General features: G+C 47.6%; 1 protein-coding gene across 1 annotated transcript in view; it reads left to right on the forward strand.

Annotated features, from left to right (window-relative positions):
- Positions 1 to 3,618: 3,618 nt before the first annotated feature.
- The window catches only part of DSCAML1 (DS cell adhesion molecule like 1), a 360,723-nt gene continuing 343,474 nt past the window's right edge, over positions 3,619 to 20,867 (forward strand). The window contains exon 1 of the mRNA XM_037057511.1: positions 3,619 to 3,787. Coding sequence (XP_036913406.1) covers positions 3,742 to 3,787 — 46 coding nt within the window. The 5' untranslated portion in view covers positions 3,619 to 3,741. The remainder of the gene's footprint in view (positions 3,788 to 20,867) is intronic.

The following is a 20,867-nucleotide window of genomic DNA, read 5'->3' on the forward strand; positions in this document are numbered from 1 at the left end:
GACTGTCATCTTCAAAGATATTTCCCTTTAAAACTAAGGATGAACAAAACCTAGGAAGTGGGAAACACAAAAAACATAAGGACTATCTATTTTCATGTCCTTTCCTTGCTGGCCATCTCCCAGTGCTCTTCCAGTCTCAAGACCTGAACCTTGAGGTCACCTTCCTTCTGTTTCTGCAGCTCATGCCTGGAAGGCAACTCCTGCCAATTCCTTAGCTCTGGCCTTGTTGCAGCATGGAGCGTAACATCCCCTCAACAGAGCCACCCTGCTCCCTCCCATAGGTCAGGTCCCCTGAGCAAAGCCAGGAACATTAGTGATATATTCACCTGGGCTTGCAACATGCCAGCCCCTGGGCTTGCCTTATTTAATCCTCACAGCAGCTCTTGAGTTAGATGCTAGGGCTGTCCCCACCTTACCAGTGAGAGAACTGGAGCTTGGTACATATATATTCCCTAAGTGCTCACAGCTAGTCAGTGGCAGAGTTGGGCTAAGATCTCAGCTCTAACTCCAAAGCCACACTCTCATCATCCACGACATTATAAAGGTTCCCTGTGCTGGAGTGAGTCCCTGAGTCTGCTCTCTCCAACTGCCCATCTCCTGTTCCTACATACAAGCCTCCTATGTAGGGGACAGCCAGACTGTAGCTGCTGATGTGGTAAATGACCTCACCCTCAGGTAACGCTTGGCCCTTTACACATAGTGCTGTGATCCCTTAAAGACCCCCAAGTGTAACCAGCATAAAAGGGACACTGAGGCTGTAGGACGCACTTTAGGTAAATGGAGAAAGGAGGCTGTTCCTCTCTCCCTTCCATCATGTGGGGCATGAGCAGCTGGGCCAATACTCCTGGCTCACTCAACAGAGCCCCCTCCCAGCAGACAGCAGCCCCTTTCAGCCTGTCTGACCTAGCAGTTTATTTTAGGCATGGCCTGACCAGGTGCTCTAGGTCAACAGGCTTAATTTTAAATAACTGAATCCAACCATCTCCTTTAGAAGGGAAGGGGCATGAGGGAAGAATGAGACCAGGAGGTTGGGGGTGGTGAGGGAAGAGAGTGAAGTTGGAAGGCTGGAGACACTGTCACTGCCTGCAAGGCCTAAGGCAGGTTCAGGGCTTCCTCACTCTGGGCCTCTTTCTACACGTATAAAGCAGAGGGTTAGGTTGGGTCATCTCAAACAACTATGCGCAGTCTGTTTACAGAGGACAAAACGGCTAGTGAAAAAGCATCCACTTTAGAGTGTGACTTAGCATCATAAAGCAGAGGCAGCACAGTTTAAAGCAAGCAGCTCTGCCTTGGAGCCAGGAGAGCTGGGTTCTAGTCTTGCTTGAGATACAAATGGAGGTGACCTTGAAGAGCTAAGCCTCAATTTTCTCACCTGTTTTTGATGGGGGTGATAAAGCTTCAAATGATCTGGTGAGGATTACAGGGAACAATTGTGGGTGGGAGCCCTTTATACTTAATGTTATACAAAAAATGCACTTGGCAGTTCCTCAAAAAGTTAAAAATAGAATTACCACATGATCAAGCAATTTCACCTCTAGGTACCCAAAAGATTTGGAAGCAGGATCTCAGAGGAAGAGATATTTGTACATTCATGCTCAGAGCAACATTATTCACAACAACCAAAAAGTGGAAGTATCTATTCACAAATGAATGGTTATACAAAATGCGGTCGATACCTACAATGGAATACTACTCAACCATGAACAAGGACGAAATTCTGGTCTGTACTACAACATAAATGACCCTGGAAGGCATTATACTAGGTGAAATAAGATGCCAAAGGACAAATGTTGTATGATTCCACTTACATTATGAGGTACCTAAAATAGGCAAATTCATAGAGATGTAAAAGTAGATTAGAAGTTACCCCTGGGGAGAATGGGGAATTACTGTTTAAGGAGCACAAACTTTCTGTTTGGATGATGAAAAAGTTCTGAAAATGGATAGTGGTGATGGTGGCACAATATTATATATGTTCTAAATACCACTTGAAAATGGTTAAAGTGGTCATTTTTATGTATATTTTAACATATTAAAAAGGTAAATACGCATTTCTAAAATTTTAGTTAAAATCTCCAGGGATATCTTGGTAAAAATGGGGAATGAGGAGTCCTACTTCTCTTATCTGATCTCGGGAAAGACATTTTAGGGAAGTAAATGTTCTTCCTCTGTCAAGGAAAGCTAAACAGCCCCCTCTCTACCACCCCTCCTCCTTCACACTCCCCTCTTCTTGCACACGTCAGAGAACTGGGTCAAAAGCACGCCCGGCCAAGTGGCCAGGGCGCATCAAGGGGGCCTCCACTACCCTTTATGAGAGGAGGTTCAGTCCTGGCTTATTCTGTTCTCAGGCCTGCTGTGGATCCCTTCTCTGCATCCTGCTTGGGCCCTTATTTTAGAATTGCAATATAAGGAGGGCTTCTCAACCACAGCAGCCTTTTCACAGCTGACCTGACTCATCCAGCCTTTTTCCAGTGCCTAACCCAGTGCCTGGTACTCAGCAGGTGCTCAATGTTTATTTGGTAACTGAGAAGATACCTTCACTCGAGCCCTATTCAATTTTACACCAACTTTGTGCGGATTGGTATAAGGAAGAAACCAATTTTTGTTTGGTGAGCTGGGGTTGGGGAAGGATACAGGAGGGAAGATACAAGAGTCACAGTAGACATTGAACTATTTATTTATTTATTTATTTATGTTTCAGTTTCAAAGGAATTTAATATTATATACACAGTTAAGTGATGGAAGATACATAAGCATTAATTAGAAACTGAGTCTACAGTAAAATAGATGTGAAATTCAGTGCATGTCATTATTAACTGCTAAGGAAATCTTAGCTTTTGTCTGCCTTAAAACAATCTTTGTTTGCTGCACTACATTGCTGTGCAGTCACTGTTTTCTGTTAATTCCTCAAATCATTTGGATGGTCCTGTCTTCCATTTAGAGGTCTCCAGAAGGAAGTTACAGCAGACATTGAACTATGTGTTGCAGATAATGTCTAAATAGTCCCCAGGTGCCAAGTGCTGAGCAAAATTTCAGCAGACTGCTGGGGGAGTTCGGCCTCGGCTGGGACTTCCCAGGAGGTCGACTGCGGAAGGATCCAGGGGCTGGAAAGACGGGCACCTTTGAGCTTTCAGGTGAAGATAGCACTGACAGGCACCGAAGGATCTTAGTCTGGTTTTTTTTTTTTTTTTTTTTTTTTTTTTTTGAGAGCATCCTTACTCCCCCACCTATGGGGGTAAACCGAGTCTGAAAGAGGCAGGAAGCACTGGCCTCAGCTGACTGGGCCAGGAGATACAGGGTATCCTTGGCACGAGCATGGCGGGCTCTTGGCACACTTATGACTCGCCTGTACGCGACCGCAGGCTCTGAGTCAGTGGGTGGCAGGGACCCTTTGCCTCCCAGACGGCGAACACCGACCAGGGACCTATGGCCGGAGTCCCCGCCTCTGTGCCTTGGCTTGTGAGGCTGGGGGCTTACTGGGCTCAAGTCTAGCGCGGCTCTCAGGCCCCGGGGAGCCGCGGGGGTGGGGGGGGGGCGGGGAGAGCGGCCGCCTAGCCCAGCCCCGCGGATGACAGGAGCCAGGGAGCTGAGGAGGGAGGAGCCGCCGCCGAGCGCTCGGCTGAGGAGCAGATCCAGCGGGCGCTGAGTGCGGGCGGCTGCGAGCGCGCTGAGCTGGGGAGAGGCGCTGCCGCACGGCCGGCCACTGGACCACCTCCCCGGAGAATAGGGCCTCTTTATGGCATGTGGCTGGTAACTTTCCTCCTGCTCCTGGACTCTTTACACAAAGGTGAGACCCGCGCGAGCCCAGGGCAGCGGAGGCGGCGGGCCGGGGAGCGCGTGGCTGAAAGCCAGGCGGGGTGCCTAGCGGGCTCCAGATGTCCGGGGGCAATGACCCGGTGCCTGGCCCTGGGTAGGTCGTAGCCGGGACAAGGCCAGCACCCAGCGAGGGGCCAGGTGAGAATCCGCCCTAGACCGCTCCGCTAGACTACCGCTCTTGACGTTTTGGTGTCGAGGTGGTGGTGCAGGAGCCCCTCATCTCGGGTTCCTTGCGGGGCCGCAGTTCTGCCCCAGACCCCTCCCCCAGCTTCTTGCCCGCTGCCTGCGGCTTGGTGGCACTGGGACCCCGGAGTGCCCTCCGAGCCGAGGGGTCCTCAGGTCGTGAGTGTCCACATGGGAGTCCTCGCTTAATCCGGCCTCGGACTCCAAGGTTTACTCCTCTGCCACCGTGCGCCCCTCTGCCGCCCCTGACACCTTGCGCCGCACCGAAAGGCGCTCGTTCGAGCCCTGGCTGGATGCAGGGCGGGAAGGGCTGGGGGTCTTGAGAGCTGGGAACCCCGAGGACTGGGGTCCCTCGGATAGCAAGTTTGTTCTCCAAACCCAGAGGACGTTTTCCCCGAGCCCCACCTCACCCCCTGCCCCCACACTAGCCCAGGCTCCGCCTTAGCTTGCTCAAGCAGCGCGCCCCAAGGTGCAAGATTCTCCGCTTGGCACCTGGTCAGCCGGACCTGGGGACGGGTCTTCGGTCAGGAGTGGGGGGGCGTGTCACTTTCCTCGGAGAGAAAGCGTTGCTAGGGGTGGGTTCAGGTGTCCGGCATGTCCAGACCTGCTGCTGGGGCGTTGCGCACCTGATCCTTGCAATAGCCGGCACTGGGAATTAGAAGGGGGCAGAAATTACCGACCACGATACCTGAGCACTAAGTCGGGACCAAGCTGTCCCTGGCGGTCCGGCTTCCAGTCTGTGGTAGAGGACGTGCCCCGGGGCGCGCAGATGGCTAAACTCCGCGCCCTTGCGCGGCGAAGCACACAGGCTATACAAGCTCAGCGTTCAGTTCAGCCCTCTAACTTTTCTCCTTTACGCCCTGGGGGCGGTTTCTCCCCGCCTGGCCTCGGTGGCGGCCCTGGAGGAGCTACAACTCTTGACCCCTAGGCGACAGGGGAAGGACAATCAACAAAAGGTTGATGCGCGGGAGGGGGTCCAGTCTATCAATGCAGTGTCCACGCCCCTGGGGTCTGGAGCCGGCAACCTGCTGGAGCTTACTGCGGTATCCGATGGCTTTGGGGGAGGAGAGTAACCCTTATTTTATTTGTCAATACCGCCCGGTATGGAAGCCAGACTGAAGGCCAAGATATTGCTGGGGTTCACCTAGAGGTCTGGTGAGCGGTGAGGGGTGAGTTTCTTACTCTCAGTGGGGCCACTGATTGACACACCAAAGTCTGGATAGGTTTGTTAACCCCTTACCCTCTGTACAGCACCCTCTCATCCTACTTTAGGGCAGCAAGAAGGCTGCCTAACATTAATGTTCCCCTGACATCCTCCAACACACAGCTCAGTCTTCTTCTTTCCAGGCTCTTCCTACCTCCCTCCACCCCCGCAGGCTGGTTTGGCTTGCAGCTTTAATTACATTAATATTAAAAATACATAAGGTGAGGAGCAGCAGCTTTCTCTCTCACTATTTCTCTCTCCACCCTCCACCCCTTTTCCGATTTGTCTGGTGAGAAAGCACAGGCCAGGGCTGCTGCCACACACTTGCTCAGCTTTGTCCTCAACCTCCTCCCACATCCTCTTTCTGGAGACCTCTTCCAGAGCAGCCCATTCTCCAGGAGTGGAGGTCCCTTAGCAAAACCTGAAGGATTCTCCCCTCTCCCTCCCAGAGCTGAGCATTAATAAATGAAGCTCAAGTTATTTGATAGGGAGGGAGCAGATGGAGGTGGGGGTGGAGAAAAGCCCAGAAAACCACAGAAGAGACTGAGGAGTAAAATCCTTTCCAACTTGAGAAGAAAGTTGCCACTGTAGGTAGGTTGTTGGTGCTAGGTAAGGCAGCACCTAAGTGGCTTTTCTGTCTGCAGAGCCCTGGCGCTTCCACGGTTCAGCCACTCCAGCAGCATCTGTGTTGGGCGCCAGGGTGACTGGCCAGACAGGGCTTTCTTTTCCTTAGTGCCTTAATTGGGTCTTAGGTGCCAGATTGGTCCCCAGGGCCTGTTCTGTTTGGGGTGGCATGGTGGTGGGGGTGGCAGAGGTGGCTGGAGGAAGATGCGATGTGGTGAGAGCTGGGGAGATGGGGTTTGGTGTATTTTTCTCTCCCGTTGCCAGTCACCCCCGCGGCACCAAGGAAAATGTAAATGTGAATGTTCAAGCCTGTTACAGAAAACAATATCCTCCTGCAATAATTTGTACGTCCATCTGTGAGGAGCGGGAGGAGGCAGAGAGAGAGGAGGAGGAGAAAACAAGATGAGATGGCTCATCCTCTGGATGGAATTTAGCAGTTATTGAATGTGTTTTAAGATTCTGTTATTTCCAGTCCTCCTGAAATACCTTTGTGTGTGTGTGTGTGTGTGTGTGAAGACTGAGCTCAGGCTGATCCCCCAGAACTGAACTGGGGAGGTGTTTTAATAATTGGTTATCGAGTCTCCAATAACTGCCTTATTATTGCCAAAACAAATCCAGGTTTAGGCAGCCAGATGAACCCCAGTGAGGCTCTCTCGGTTGTTATATCCAGCGTGCCAGCATCTGTGTTGCCTGCATTTGCATTTTTACTGTGTAAAAGAACAAGCTTCCCCGGCAGTAAAATTCCTGTTTTCTAAAAGCCAAAATGATGGGTTACATTGATTTTTTTCATTTCCCACCCCAGCCTCTCAAATGGGGACTCATGGTTCTCCTCTTTTGAGAAGACCAAATTAAAAGGTTTTGTCAAACCATTAAGAAAATCTCTAATATTCTGTTCCGTGTCTAATTAAAAAAGGGGCAGTGGAGAGAATGGGTTTTGAATCTTGAAATGGCAAACACAATTTAAGGGATGTGGATGAAGGACCAGTAAGCCTAGGGGTGGGGCAGGTGGGCAGAGAGGCTCTGGTTGCTAGAATTACATGGGAGAGAATGGAACTGCTATGATGCTCAACAAACCTTTCAGATGCTTCATATTTCTGGGCATCAGAGTCAGCTGCCTTTAATATGTTTCTGCAGCAGAATGGGGAGCTCAATTAGAAATAAAAACCAAGTAAGCAGTTGACCCAAAGGCAGCAGCACTTGAGTTGGGCAGATCCCAGGAGAGGCTAGAGAGGCTTATTTTTTCTTAGATTGACGGATGGGGAGGAGGTGGGCAAGCAAACCCAGGTTTGGCTCAGTGATGTTTTGCTAAAGAAACAAGCCCCCAAACAGATAGGCTGGGAGCTCCCAGTCATAGGATTAGCGTCTGTCCAGAGCATCTCATGGGCTCTTGGCCTTTGACAAAGAGGTGTAGACCAGAAGGCCTCGCTTACCTTCTTCATGTCTTCAGGAATTCCATTCTTGTGACTTGCTTGGTCCCCTGCTGGACCTGGTGAAGGATGATTTTATTTGTGGATGAGTTGAAGGGAGGGTGAATATTCAGATAGGGTTTTTTTTGGTGGTGGGTATGGCTGCCAGGCTGAAAGATTCTTCTCTCCCACAGGATCTCAGAGAAGGTGTTTCTTGAGAACATTCGAAGCAGTCCATTGGAAGAGCCCCCAGGTCCTGAAGTGTTTTGTTAGCCCCTAGCATAGTACATACTAGTCAGCACTCAGGTACCTGAATGGGGTGAGCCACTGGCAGCAGAGATCGTAGGGTGCCAGGAACCCAAGGGCAGGCCCTGGATTTGCATATAATTCAGAATTTATATTCATATTTGCATGCTCACCTAGCCAGGCCAAGAGCTTTGCCCCCAGTGAGTAGCTTCTTGATCTCAGTAGCAGCCAGGCAGTGGCTTTTTCCTTGTAAGGTATGTGGGTGAGGCAGGAGTGGGGAGGACGAATGGTATTTTTGGTAGTGCATCTCTCTTGCCTCCAAGTTTTAGGCCTGCTGGGATGCACACTGAGGTCTTCATCTGGCCCAGCAGCCATGGAGCTTACTGTTGGGGTGAGATGAGAGACAATGGGCAGAGTCATCAAAGGGAGACCAAACTTGGGGTGTGGTTTTTCCCTCTTAGGTTGTATAAAGAAGAGAGTGAAGAGAGGGGCACATCAGCTGTGGGAATAAAGCCACTATGAACCTTCTGGTGCTTAGGTCTATCATCAGTAGACAGAGAAGCAGCCACTGATGGGGAGGGGGCGTGAAGTGAGGCAAAATGTTCTTTTCCTCTCCTGGTTTCTCACTGTCCAGCTTGGGAGGCAGTTGTGGTCTCTGAGAGACCAGGGATAGAGCCTACTGTTGAGCCCACTCCAGCCATGTGTGGAATCCCAGTAGGAGCATGGGAAAGAAAGCACTGTGGTCACAGAGGAAAAGGTGTGTAAAGAGTTGGGAGTAGTGTTTTAGGAGCAAACATTTCAGGGCTATTGGAGTGTTCCTTGCCAGGGAGCCTGCTGGGATGCATGCAGTGAGAATGTGGCTTCAGGAATGGGTTTGTCTGCATTTCCCCGGAACTGAGCAAAACCCACCAGGCAGGTGCATGCAGCTCCAAGGCCTCCCTCAGTGTTTTTTTTTTTTTGGCACATCTACTGATCCAGAAGCCCACAGAGCTTTCCAAAGATTTGGAGTGGAGCTGTAGGGAATGGCTGGAAGTAGAGAGAGGGCAGACTGGTGGCAAAGCTCAAACTCCCTCCCAGCAATTCCTTTAACCAGAGCATTTTATATATTGGAATTGTGAAGAAAAAATAAAAAAGACTGAAACTCACTGGTGTGGTGGCAATTTGGAGTCAAGGCAAAGCCTTCATTTATATCCTGGCTTGCACTTACTTGATATGTATGTAACTCTGGGATTCTCTGAACATCACTTTCTCTAGCTATGAAATGGGATTAAATGAGATAATGCATGTGAATTAGCCAGAGCACAGTTGATGCTCAATAAACTTTAGACCTCTTCATTTTTTTGCACTGCTCCCACCTTCTCCCTCCCCCACTCCAACCTCTACCAAATAGAGCCTCAGATCCTGTCTCCAGCAGTGGTATTGATGAGCCATTTTTGGCCAAGTTAACTGGCTTAGACTTTGCACCAGTAAGAAAGACTGAAAAGTGACCAGGGCAGGGGACACCTGGCTGGGTAGCCTGCAGGATTCATCCTCAGCAAGAGAGTTGAGACTATGCAGGCACCTGGATGTCCTTGGGGGAACTTACCACAGTCCCTTTCCTGATTATGGCTGATGGTAACAGTGCTCTGGGAAGAAGTCAAGGGCAGAAGTTGGCCCCAGACTTGGATTTGAGGGTGCAGCAATGTCCAGTCCCTTACCTGCCAAAGAAAAGCTAGGATTTGTTTGTTAAATCTCTACCATGATTTGGCAGCATAAGAGCTATCTCTGTCTATTGCAATAAAGCCTATGTAAATGGGCCACACAGGATGGGCCCCCATAACTTGTAGCTGGATGGCTTCCTGTATCTCTCCATGCTGGGATGAGACTCGCTGTTTTTTAGGTAGTTTTGTATATAAAGAACACTGTTCACAGCCTATGACCTTGGGTGTCCCTAGACCACTCCACCCTCCGTGGCACAGTCAGCAACAGAGAAGCAGTGAGTGATCCAGAGGTCAAGTGCTGCCCATAGCAGTTTGTAGCCTGTGGGTTCTATGAGTATGGGGGAGGCTGTGGGCACGACAGCCTGTGTGCCCTGTTTAACAGATGTTTGTCCAGTGCTGGTTTAGCATGAATAGTATTAGCCTTGCGAACCACCCCTGCCATCCAGCTGCTACTCCCCTCATCCTTTCAGCCCCCTGACCCCACCTCCCTGTGCCCTTGCTGTACATGATGCTTGCACTGACAGTTTCCAAGGTCACCATCTTCATTAAGAACAAAGTTATTCAAATACTACTTGCATATCCATTAAACTGTGTGTGTGAATCAGAAGGAGCATTGTCCATGGAACTAGAAAACAAAGGTCAGCCTGTCTAATTTAGCCACATTACCTAAGAGTTTATATGCCTCCATTTATTTGTAAAATGGGCAAATCACCCCTGTCCTGACTGTCCCACAGAGTGGTGTTTATTGCATGGGAGCAAAACGGATGAGGGTCATGCATTCTGTATCATGTGACAAAACTTTGTAAACTAAACAGGATAACATATAAACACACATGTAAAAACCACATAAAAATTAGTTTCAGCCTTATAAATGCTCTGCTGAAACATGAGGTATAGTTGCTGGCATTTCATCATATAGAGAAAATGAAGGTCTCATAGCTGTGTATGGCTAGCTCCCACTTTCAGGACCCCCCCCCCATACAGAAATTTTTTTAGTCTTTGCTTTTCATCAAGGGCACAGCAGATGAGGCACATATAGACTGGCAACAGGCTACTTGGAGCAGGCTTGGCCAAGTCTTCTGTGATCCCAGTGCCCAGTGAGAGTGGAATAGCCTCCCTCCCTCAGTTCCCTTCCCAAATCCTCAAATTCAAGTTTCTCTATAGTCCTCTGGAACCCTTCCATGAGGGTGATTCTCTCTGCCGAGAATCCACAGTCTTATGGGGAGATCAGTAGGCTCTGGGTCGTACCTTATGTGACTTCCATCAAGGTGAGAGCAATTAATGGAATCTAGGTCCTAAGAACCCCGCTGAGTCAGGGCCATGGACACATTGCTTCTGGGGTGGCCTTTTAGAGCCATGGGGCCTGGGGAGGGCAGAGGACCTGCCCTGGGCATGTGAGAGATAGGAGACTTGCTTTGGGGTGACTGTCACTGGTAAAAATCTTCCAGGTTGGAAGACACCTTCAAGGACTTGGAGGTCATCCTCTAATCCGATGCCTTAGCCCTCTGCAGTTTCCTCAGCAGCAGTGGTTCTCCCTCTGCTCCAGCCCTTCCAGACTCAGGAAACTTCCTTTCTTTCAAAGCAGTTCACTCCTGGTCATATAGTTCTGGCTATTACAGACTTACCCTTGAATCAGCCAAACCCTGTCTTGCTCTTGTGCTTTCTACTCACTGGCTGTGGTTCCACCTTTTAGGCTGCATGTTTCTAGGTAAAGCCCTCTTCCACTTGATAACTATTTGACTGCTGTGGACAAATGTGCTGCCTGCCTGAGGCCTCTCCTCTAGGCACCCAGCATCCTGGTTCCTCTAATGCTCCCTCATGGCTGTCATTTCATTTCTGCATGCTGTTTCTCCATTCCTGGGTTGCTGGCTCTGAAAGTAGAGTGGCCAAAATTGAAAGCAGTGAAGACAGAACACTTGGCTAGCTGTGTACCTGGGGTGAATTGCTCTACCTCTTTAGACTTCACTCTCTTTATCTGTAAATGGAGGAGATTGTACAAAATAATCTTTTAAGTCCTTTAAGCATTAACAATCTAAATCTAGGAATCTCTGGGGACAACTGTGCTGTCTAAGCCGACTCCCTAGAAAGACCTTTCTGGCCAGAAGGAGCCTGCCTTTGACAGGCCCTGTCTAGAAGGGGCTAGAAGATGACAGTCTGTTTGACTGTCAGCTGTCGCTCATAATTTCTCCTGGAATCGATGGTGAAGGGCCTTTTAGATTGAGGGATGGCCGATCCTCATTGGTTCTTGTAGGTTTCTGGTTCCTGGTTACAGGAACTGTTTGTATTAAGAATCTTTTTTTAAAAAAGGAGAAAAAGAAAAGAAGCATGCTTGTGATGGACAGAGGTGCAGCACTTGGATACTGAAGCAGTGTTTCTCAAGGGGGCAGGGTTGCCTTTCTAGGGACATTTGGAAATTGAGAAGGTGGGATACTATTTTGGTATCTAATGACTAGAGTAGGGAACTACCAGCATTTAGTGGGTATAGGGGGGGTATACTTAGGATGAAATGTTTGGTGTCTGGGGCAGTCCCATATAAATCAGAATTTCATACCCCAAACTGCTCTCCTTTGTTAGAGAACCCCCTTATTATATGTTCACGCCCTGGAGTCCAAGTCAAGAATGTAGTGTTCACATTGAGAAGTGAGTCTGCAGTAAGGGATGCCTGGGTTGGAAATGCAGCTGTGCCTCCAATACCTGTGCAGCCCTAGGAAATTACTTGACTTCTCTAAGATCCTGTTTTCTTATCTGTAAAATGTGGTCTTGTGCAATAGCTTCATTACAGGGGTTGTCATAAAGATCAAACATACTGTAATGCAAGTAAAGGGCTTCTCACAGTGCCTGACACCAAATAAAATGCTAAAAAGAAACGATGAGATTCAAATATGAAGCTTCCAGTCAAGATGGAGGCGTGCTTCACCTCCTCATGCAACCACAGACAGAATTACAACTAAACCTCAAAACAACACCCAGAACTGTCAGAAAATCGAACTGTATGGAAGCCCAACAACCAAGGATTTAAAGAAGCCACGCTCACCCAAATGTGTAGGGGGGTAGAGACATGGAGACAGGCAGACAGGTGAGGAGAAGCAGTATGACTCCAAGAGGTGGTAGTGGTGAAATGAGTGGTCCCACATCTGTGTGTGGTAGGTAAAAATCAGGAGGATACCTTGGGATTGAACAATCTCAGCCCCAGGTCAGACTGCACAGCCAAGGGTACCAGCACCAGGAGGATAAATCCTCCTAATTTCTGACTGTAAAGACCAGTGAGGGTTGGGGCAGCAGAAGAAACTGCTGGATGTTCAGGAGACTCAGCTTAAAGAGCCCACAAGGTCTTAGAATGTACACAAACCCACCCACTCTGGGATTCAGCTCTAGGGCAATAGCTGGAAGGGCACCAATTACATATGGGGAGTGGGTGAAGTGACTGGAAATGGGGTGAGTACCAGGCAAACCTGAGGAAGCCAGGCAACAGCACTGTTCCCTCTCTGAATCCTTCCCTGACACAGAGCCACAAAGTGGTGAGTTGTGTTGTCTTGCCCTGGCGATTACCTAGAGCTTCACTCCACACAATTTACAGGTGCCTTTTCTGCAATAGGTCACACTACTAAGACAGGTAGTCAAAGCAACAAACACAGGGAGGCAGCCAAATTGAAGAGATAAAGAAATATGGCCCAAATGAAAGAACAGACGAAACCCCAGAAAAAGAATTAAACAAAACAGAGATAACTAACTCTTTCAGATGCAGAGTTTAAAACACTGGTGATCAGGATGCTCAAAAAACTCATTGAGTATGGCACTATAAAGGAAGAAATGCAGTTTATACTAACTGAAATAAAGAAAAATGTACAGGGAACCAAAAATGAAGAGGGTGAAGCCAGATTCAAATCAATGATTTGGAATATAAAAAACAAATAAACATTCAACCAGAACAACAAGAAGAAACAAGAATTCAAGATAATGAGGATGGTGTAAGAAGCCTCTGGGACATCTCTGAACATACCAACATCTGAATCATAGGGGTAAAAATAGGAGAAGAGGAAGACCACGAAATTGAAAACTTATTTGATAAAATAATGGAGAACTTCCCCAATATGGCAAAGGAAATAGACTTCTAGGAAGTCCAGGAAGCTCAGACAGTCAGTCCTAAAGAAGTTGGACCCAAAGAGGACCACACCAAGAACATCATAATTAAAATACCAAAAGTTAAAGGAGAGAATCTTAAAGGCATCAAGAGAAAAGCAGAGTGTTACCTACAAAAGAGTTCCCATTAGACTGTCAACTGATTTCTAAAAAGAAACTTTGCAGGCAAGAAGGGACTCGCAAGAAATATTCAAAGTGATGAAAAGCAAGGACCTACAACCTAGAATACTCTACCCAGCAAAGCTATCATTTATAATAGAAGGCCAGATAAAGTGCTTCCCAGGCTAGGTAAAGCTAAAGGAGTTCATCACCACCAAGACATTGTTACATGAAATGATAAAGGGACTTATTTAAGAAAAATAAGAAGATCAAAACTATGAACATTAAAATGGCAACAAATTCACAACTATCAACAACTGAATCTAAAGTAATGAACTAAGCAAACAACCAGAACAGGAATAGAACCATAGATATGGAGATCAGTTGGAGGGATATCAGCTGATATCAGGGATATCAGGAGGGGGAAAGGGAAGAATCAGAGAAAAGTTTCGGGGATTAAGAAGCATAATTGTGTAGGTACAAAATAGACAGGGGGATGTTAAGAACAGTACAGGAAATGGAACTTACATGCATGACCCATGGACATGAACTAAGGAGGGGGATTGATGGAGGGAAGGGGGTACCAGGCAGAGGGTGGTGAGGGGGTAAAAATTGGTCCAATTGTAATAGCATAATCAATAAAGTAGATTAAAAAAGAAATGGTAGGCATAGTCATGGTGAAAATAGTGGTAAAGCAAATAGTGGCAGACCAGGTTTGGGGGAAGCCATGGACAGAAGGCATGGGACTCAGTCTCAGCTGCTCCATCTTGTCCCAGGAAGACTACCAACTCTGATTGCCTATAAATTCTCTGATGCTGTCTGGGGAGACTTACCCTTCTCCCACCCAGGGTCTAGACTCTGATAGTCTTCAAGATGCACAAACACAAAACAGCCAGGTTTCTGATGCTGTAACTAGACCCTGACTTGCTGGCCTGGGTTTGGGTGGCCATAGTTGTTGAGCTGGGGTCCCTCTGGTTGATCGTTCCAGTTTTTTCAATTGTGAGATAAAGACAATCAGAGTGAAGACAAATAATATATAGGGTGGGACAAAAGTAGGTTTACAATTATCCTTATGGAAAATAACATGATAATAAATAATACAATAATAAACTGTGTTTTTTGTATTCAGAACTGTAAACCTACTTTTGTCCACCACTGTATCTGGGATGAAAGCCTTTGTGTGGAAATGCAGTGGAGTAATCACCTTGCAGATTAATCTAGGAAACCCTACCAGGCCACATCTGCATAAAAAACTCTGTGTGCGTCCTGGATGTGGCTATTGCAACATTTTGGTGTTGTTGATTACAGTGCTATTATTTTGTTAACTTGATCACAAAATTAAGTTAATGTCGTGCTAATGTCCTCTCAGCCAAGCCCATGAGAACTGCCTACTGTTGGGAAAGGTGATACTGAAGTCCAGTATGGCAAATCTATTTTTTTCCTAAGGAACATTGCTCTGAGTGTAGACAGAGAACCACCTGAATCAGAAATAGCTTCCTGACCCTATGATGGACTTGGTTAATCTGTTTTCTGGTGGGTCTGCGTTTTAAACAAGCTCTTCAGGTGGTTCTTATACATAGTAATGTTTGAGAACTACTGTCTTACGTTGTTGTTGTTATTGTAGGTGAAAGGTAAATATTTGTTGTGGGATATTTACTTCACAAATACTTACTGCTTGCCTGCTATAATGATAATACTTATAACAGCAGAAAGTATGTAGGTGGTACCAGGCACTTACTTACACAAGAAACCATCGTATATATGAACTCATCCAACCTAACAAACATGATGTAGATACAGTCATCCCCATTTTATAGGTGGGGAAACTGAGGCACAGAGATGTAATCTTGCCTGAGGTTACACAGCTTGTAAATGGCAGCACAAGGATTCAAACCTGAGGAGCCTGCCACCACAGTCTCAGTGGTTAACTGTTGTGCTAAGTGCCCAATGCTACACAAGGTCAAGGGGATAGAGTGGTGACCCAGACAGCGAGCTCAGACAGCTCCGATTGACCCAGACAGTCCTGCAGGGCAGCCCTGACCACTTCCGCCACCCTGCTCCCCTGAAGACCCACTGCTACCTTCCATCCACACTTGCTGTGTCCAGGCATGGATACCTCTTTCAGGCTCTCACCTGCCAGGGGTGAGGGTTGTTACAGGGGCCTCAGAACTGGCAGATGCTCCTGGGTGAAAAGTCCCGTGAATGAGATGAGTAAATATTGTAAAGGAAGAGAACAAAATGGCTCACCTCTTCCTGTGGAGGTGGTGAGATATTAATATTTTAGTCCCTTTGGGCTGTCACTTATAAAGATTGGAAGTGATTACATAGGCATAATTTAGTGCACACCTGGGAGGAAGCCTCAGTTGGCCAGACACCTCCATCCTAGCCCATGGGGATCCATAGGTGTTGAATACATGGGTGTCCAGTTTCCTTTGACGAATTAATCCTAGTGGCCAGATGCAGAGGCAGAGCAAGTGAGTTGATGCAACAGATATTTAAGTTTCAGTGGTGACCCTGGGGGCATCCCAAATGCCTGGGGATGATTTCTGGTTTAAAAATATTGCTGTGCTATTTCTACACTTCTAATCTCCTAGCAATTTGGAGCCTATTTTATGAAACACGGCATCGGGTGGTGCTCAGTGTTAAAGGCCAAAAAGATTAACTGGATTTAAGTCCGGGCGTCTGTCACATCACAACCAAACCCGTAACTTCCATGTTCTCTTAAAAATCCACCCCCCCCGCCGTCGACTAAAAGAAGCTTTGCTGTTGATCTGAATGTCTCTCTCTTTATTTACAAAGTTTTAACCTCCTCCCACCCCCCACCCCTCTGCTCCTCTCTGTAAATGCATGATTCTGTCTGCAGAGGGAAGAAATGGCTGGAGGGATGGCTGGGATTTGAGGGGAAAGTAGGAGTTTCCTGTTCAAGGATTTCTTTTCCAAATTAGGACTTGCTTCCAGAGAAGTGAAGGAGAAACCTCATCAGGCCCAAAACTTTGAACCCTTCAGCATTGTGACGGAAAATACTCAGGCTTGGGAGCCAGACAGACCTTAATTAAATGTTGGTTCGCTCTCCATCTAGCTGTGTGATCTTGGAGAATTTCTCCCCAGGAGCCTTCTTTTCCTCACCTGTAAATGAGGCTAACAGGGTCTACCTGTTCCTTTGTGTGAGGATTAAATGAGAAAATGCCCTCGAAGCACGTAAGCCTCAGTGCCTGCCACACAGTAGGTGCTCAATCAGCACTAGTCTCCTTTCTTTTGAGGACTCTATACCTTTAGCCAGGCCAATAAGCCTTAAGGGAAATGGGTGTATGGCCAAAATGAAGTTAGGCCTAGGGCAGTCACCCCTATCCTGGTGCAAGCCTTCCCACTGCCTTTCATCTCTGAGGGTCAGTCCAAATGCTTTTGCCTCTTCTCCCCAGTCCCACCCAGTGCTCCTGCCTAGAAGGTTTCTGTTGTGCCCCCCAAACATGCCGTATCCATACCTGTCACTGAGCCATTGTTCTGGCTGTTCTTTCTCTAGGAATGCCTTCATTCAGATCTTCCGTAAGCCCTGACCCCTCTCACCACCCTTGTACTGCCCATTCCCCAAGCTTTTCCCTGGCTGCTGGGTAACTTACCTTCCTCCTCCCAGTGGCTCTTCTTGTCTGAATCAGTACTCTGTGCTTCCTGCACACTGCCCTGGGCTGTGGGTTAACACTTTCCTGTGCCCCATCTTCTTTATAAGTTCCTAGCAGGTGGGCCATTCTCCCTCATCTTTGATGTCTTCCACCATACCTGGAGGCCTGCTGAGCACAGGGCTGGCGCTCCTCAGCTCCTAAAGGAAAAAATCTTTCCCGGTCCCTGGGTCAGAAAGGACCAGGAAGAGGAGAACACTGAAGTGCTAGAGAAGACTGAGGTAAAGTAGGGGTGGGAAAGGTTTGAACTCTGCAGGGCTGCAGAAAGGAACTGTGCCCTGGCACCCTTTGCAGTATGCTTAGGCACCCTGGAGCATGGGCGGATTGCTGGGACGGGAACAGCAATCCCTTATATTCACATGTCCTCATTATGGGGAGCCAGTTCATTTCACATTCTGTTTTACGTGTTGGGCAGCCCTGGGGGCGCAGGGAAGATGCAATCCTCCCTCTTTTGACATTGAGGCCAGAAAGGCCAACTGGGCTTGCCTGAGGTCATACAGCAAGTCAAGGGTGAGCCCCAGGCGGGAAGATATCTCCCCTAGGGAAGGGTCTGTCTGTTGTACCACACTTCCCTTCCCAAAGCTTTCTGAGGCCCAGTCACTGCTCTGAAGACTCAAACAGGAGACTGAGAAGGAGGTGAAACCCCACCACAGAAGCCACACCAGACCCAGGGAGGCCCTTGGACCCTTGTTGCTCCCCTTCTATGGTGGGGTGACTACACGTACCCATTGTTGCCACAGCCACTCACTGGTGCCCTAGTGCCAGCCTTCCTCTTGGCATGTGTCAAAGACTTGAGGTGCTTAGTGCCTCAGTTTCCCCTTTTTGGGTTTGTTTACTCCTTCTTCTTGGCATGTGGGGTGAGGCTAAATTAATGTTTATGAAAGGGCTTGTGCTTTTGGGCTGACAAGTGTCTCGTGATGGTAAAAAAATATGAGTCTGACATAAGTGCAAAATGCTATTGTTTTACACCTGTGGGTGATGTTTCATGACGGCAATGCACTGTCAGAGCCGTAAGCAGAAATGAATGGTTCATCTAACCCTCTCAAGCTTCCCCAGACTCGGAAGACATCAATTTGTGTCCCAGGGTGGGAGAAATATGAGGCTTCTCTCCTTTTGCTATAAATCTGCCCTTTCATCAGCCCTGACAGGTGGCTGGACAATCCTAGTCAATTCATCAATTAAATCTACTTATTTGTAGTTGCTGAGGATCCCATGTCCTTGGCTCTGGCATAATCTGAGGCCCTAAGTGCAGGAGAGCTGCTGTCACCATGGTCAGTGTTTCTGATGGAAGGTGGGGAGGCCTGGGGATGAGCCTGTCTCTACAGGAAGGGAGGGTGGAGTGGATTTCTGGCCAGGATAGAATCTGTGTTTGGGGTAGGGAGGGATGGAAGAAATATTGGAGAGGGTAACCCAGCATGGATTTTGTGGTTTGGTTTGGCTTCAGATTTTGTGGTTTGGTTTGGCTCATACAATACAGCAGTTTCATCCCCAGGCTCTGAAAGTGAGGCATAGTTGGGTCTGATCCCAGATACGGCACTTACACTCTGTGTTACTTTGGGTGGGTTGGTTAACTTTGTCTTAATTTCCTTCACTGTAAAATGTAAATATAACAGTAACATTCCCTAGGAAGTCATGCAGATGTGAAATCTATGATGGTTATTATTATTGCTGGTGGTATAATCATTACTGGGGCTATATCATACTTATCCTTAAATATTTTCTTTCCTTTTTTTTTTTACTTTTAAAAACAATTCATCTTTATTGTACTTTTCCCATTACCATTTATTCCCCTTATAACCCCCTCTTACCCTGTCCCTTGAATTAGACAATTCCTGAATTCCTCTTTATCAGGAATCTTTCTGAGCTTCCTAAATTCATTTGTCAGACACAGGGTAAAGTCCTTCTGTTCCTTGGTGGATTTTGGCTCCCAGTATCCACCAAGGTGCCATGGTGAGGGTATCTGATTAACTAGGTTGTCTCAGGAAGCAGGCAGGACCCCAGAGTGATGGACCCTGTTCCCACAGTGTTATCTGAAATGTCAAGTCCAAAAGGGGCCCCTCCCAGGAGGAGTCTATGTGTATGTGTGCATGTAGTTGTATTATTTCTGTTCCTGAGCAGATGAATATAGAATTAGGTAGCCAGGTGATGTTTGAGGAAGGTGCAAGTCCCTTCTGTGTTACTGTGGTGGTTACAATGATCTAACGGTTAGGAAGTCAGACTATGGGCTCTGATTGCCTACATCCACATCTCAAAGCCCTCACTTACTGGTTGTGTGGTTTTGGGTAAGTTGCTTTGATCTCTCAGTGCCTCAGTTTCCACACCTTTAATCTGAGATAAAAATAATGCCTACTTCATAAGGTTGTTGGGAGGATTAAAAGATGTCATATAAGTAAAGTGCTTACAACAGTGCCTGGCATATAGAAAATACTTAACAAATATTTGTTGAATGAATCTTGATAAGGAAGTCTTTCAGAAGGTGAGCAGGCTGGGGGAAGGGGAACCCAGTAAATGTGGATCCTAAGAGGAGATTTCCTAAGCCTCAGTCTTCTTATCAGTGAAATGGTATCATTTCACTATCTTGGAGAATATTCCAGTCATTGTGAGTTGGGCATCCTTTGAGCTTCTGAGGTTCTCCAGGTGGGCCACTTTCTTCTTCCAAAGAGCAGCGCTGCTCCACTGCCAATACCCGGACTGTCACATGGGAGGCAGTGTGAGGAAGAGGATGGGAAGAAAATGCTGTTGCTTATCCCCAGTAGCCCTTTCAGCCACTAAAGATTCAGTGCCTGGTGGGAACAGTGAATGCCTTTGCTGCTGAGAGGATGCCCCTGACACTGCAGCAAAGAGCCCATGAGTGTATTTTCCAGCATTGCTGCTAATGGCTTCATCATGCTTTTTATGAGATGATGGGAATTGATCTGACCAATGAGGCTTAATGGCCTCCCTCAATGAGCTGCCTGGTATATTCTCCCTGGAGGCTCAGCTCAGAGTTAAGCCAAGAATATTAATATAGTCCAGATGTGGGCCCTCCCCCTCCCCATAAAGTTGTGGAAATTGAGGTCAAGTTGGGTCTCTTACAATGTTCTTTAAACAAGCAGCAGAGTGGTTTGTTTTCTCCTTGATCTACCTGGTGGAGAGGAAGTGGCTTCCAGCAGGAAGACCTGAGTCCAGGCTCTCCCTTCCTTTTAATATGCCTCTACTTGTTTAGAGCTGATTGCTCAGTAATGAAGGAGGACCCCGATTCCTTAGTAAGGAGGGAGGGCCTGTGCTGAGATGAGGGTTATAGGTGGCTGTCCTCCTTGTGAGGTGGCCCTGCTGTTGCCAGGTAGCTAGAATTGTGAGCATGTTCTCCCTGTGACTTGAGTGTTGTAATGACAACATGCCAGAGATGCATGGAGTCTTGCAACCTTGTCCATCCTCTCTTCATTTTACAAACTAAGGAAAAGACCATCCGAGAGGGGGAGTTCCACAGTCAGTCATGTCAGGGTCAGGGGTGGGTCTCTTGCTCTCGAGCTCAAATGTATCCACCCACAGTGGTCCTCATTCAGCCCTCTGGGGCCATGCATTTTCGAAACTGACCTCCAGAGGTGGAAGACAGCTCTCAAGGTCTCCCAGAGTCTTCTATCTTCCAGGCGAACGTTCCCACTTCCTTCAGCCATTGCTCTTAGGACATGGTCTTAGACCTTTTTACCTTTCAGCTATGGTATGAGAGACAATGCATTAAAACCTTCTTTGGGTGCAATGGCTTCTAATTTCAATTCTGTGGCTTATTAACTGT

Source organism: Sturnira hondurensis, unplaced genomic scaffold (genome assembly GCF_014824575.4).
Source record: "Sturnira hondurensis isolate 20B ecotype Veracruz unplaced genomic scaffold, ASM1482457v3 Scaffold0009719, whole genome shotgun sequence".
Taxonomy (NCBI): domain Eukaryota; kingdom Metazoa; phylum Chordata; class Mammalia; order Chiroptera; family Phyllostomidae; genus Sturnira; species Sturnira hondurensis.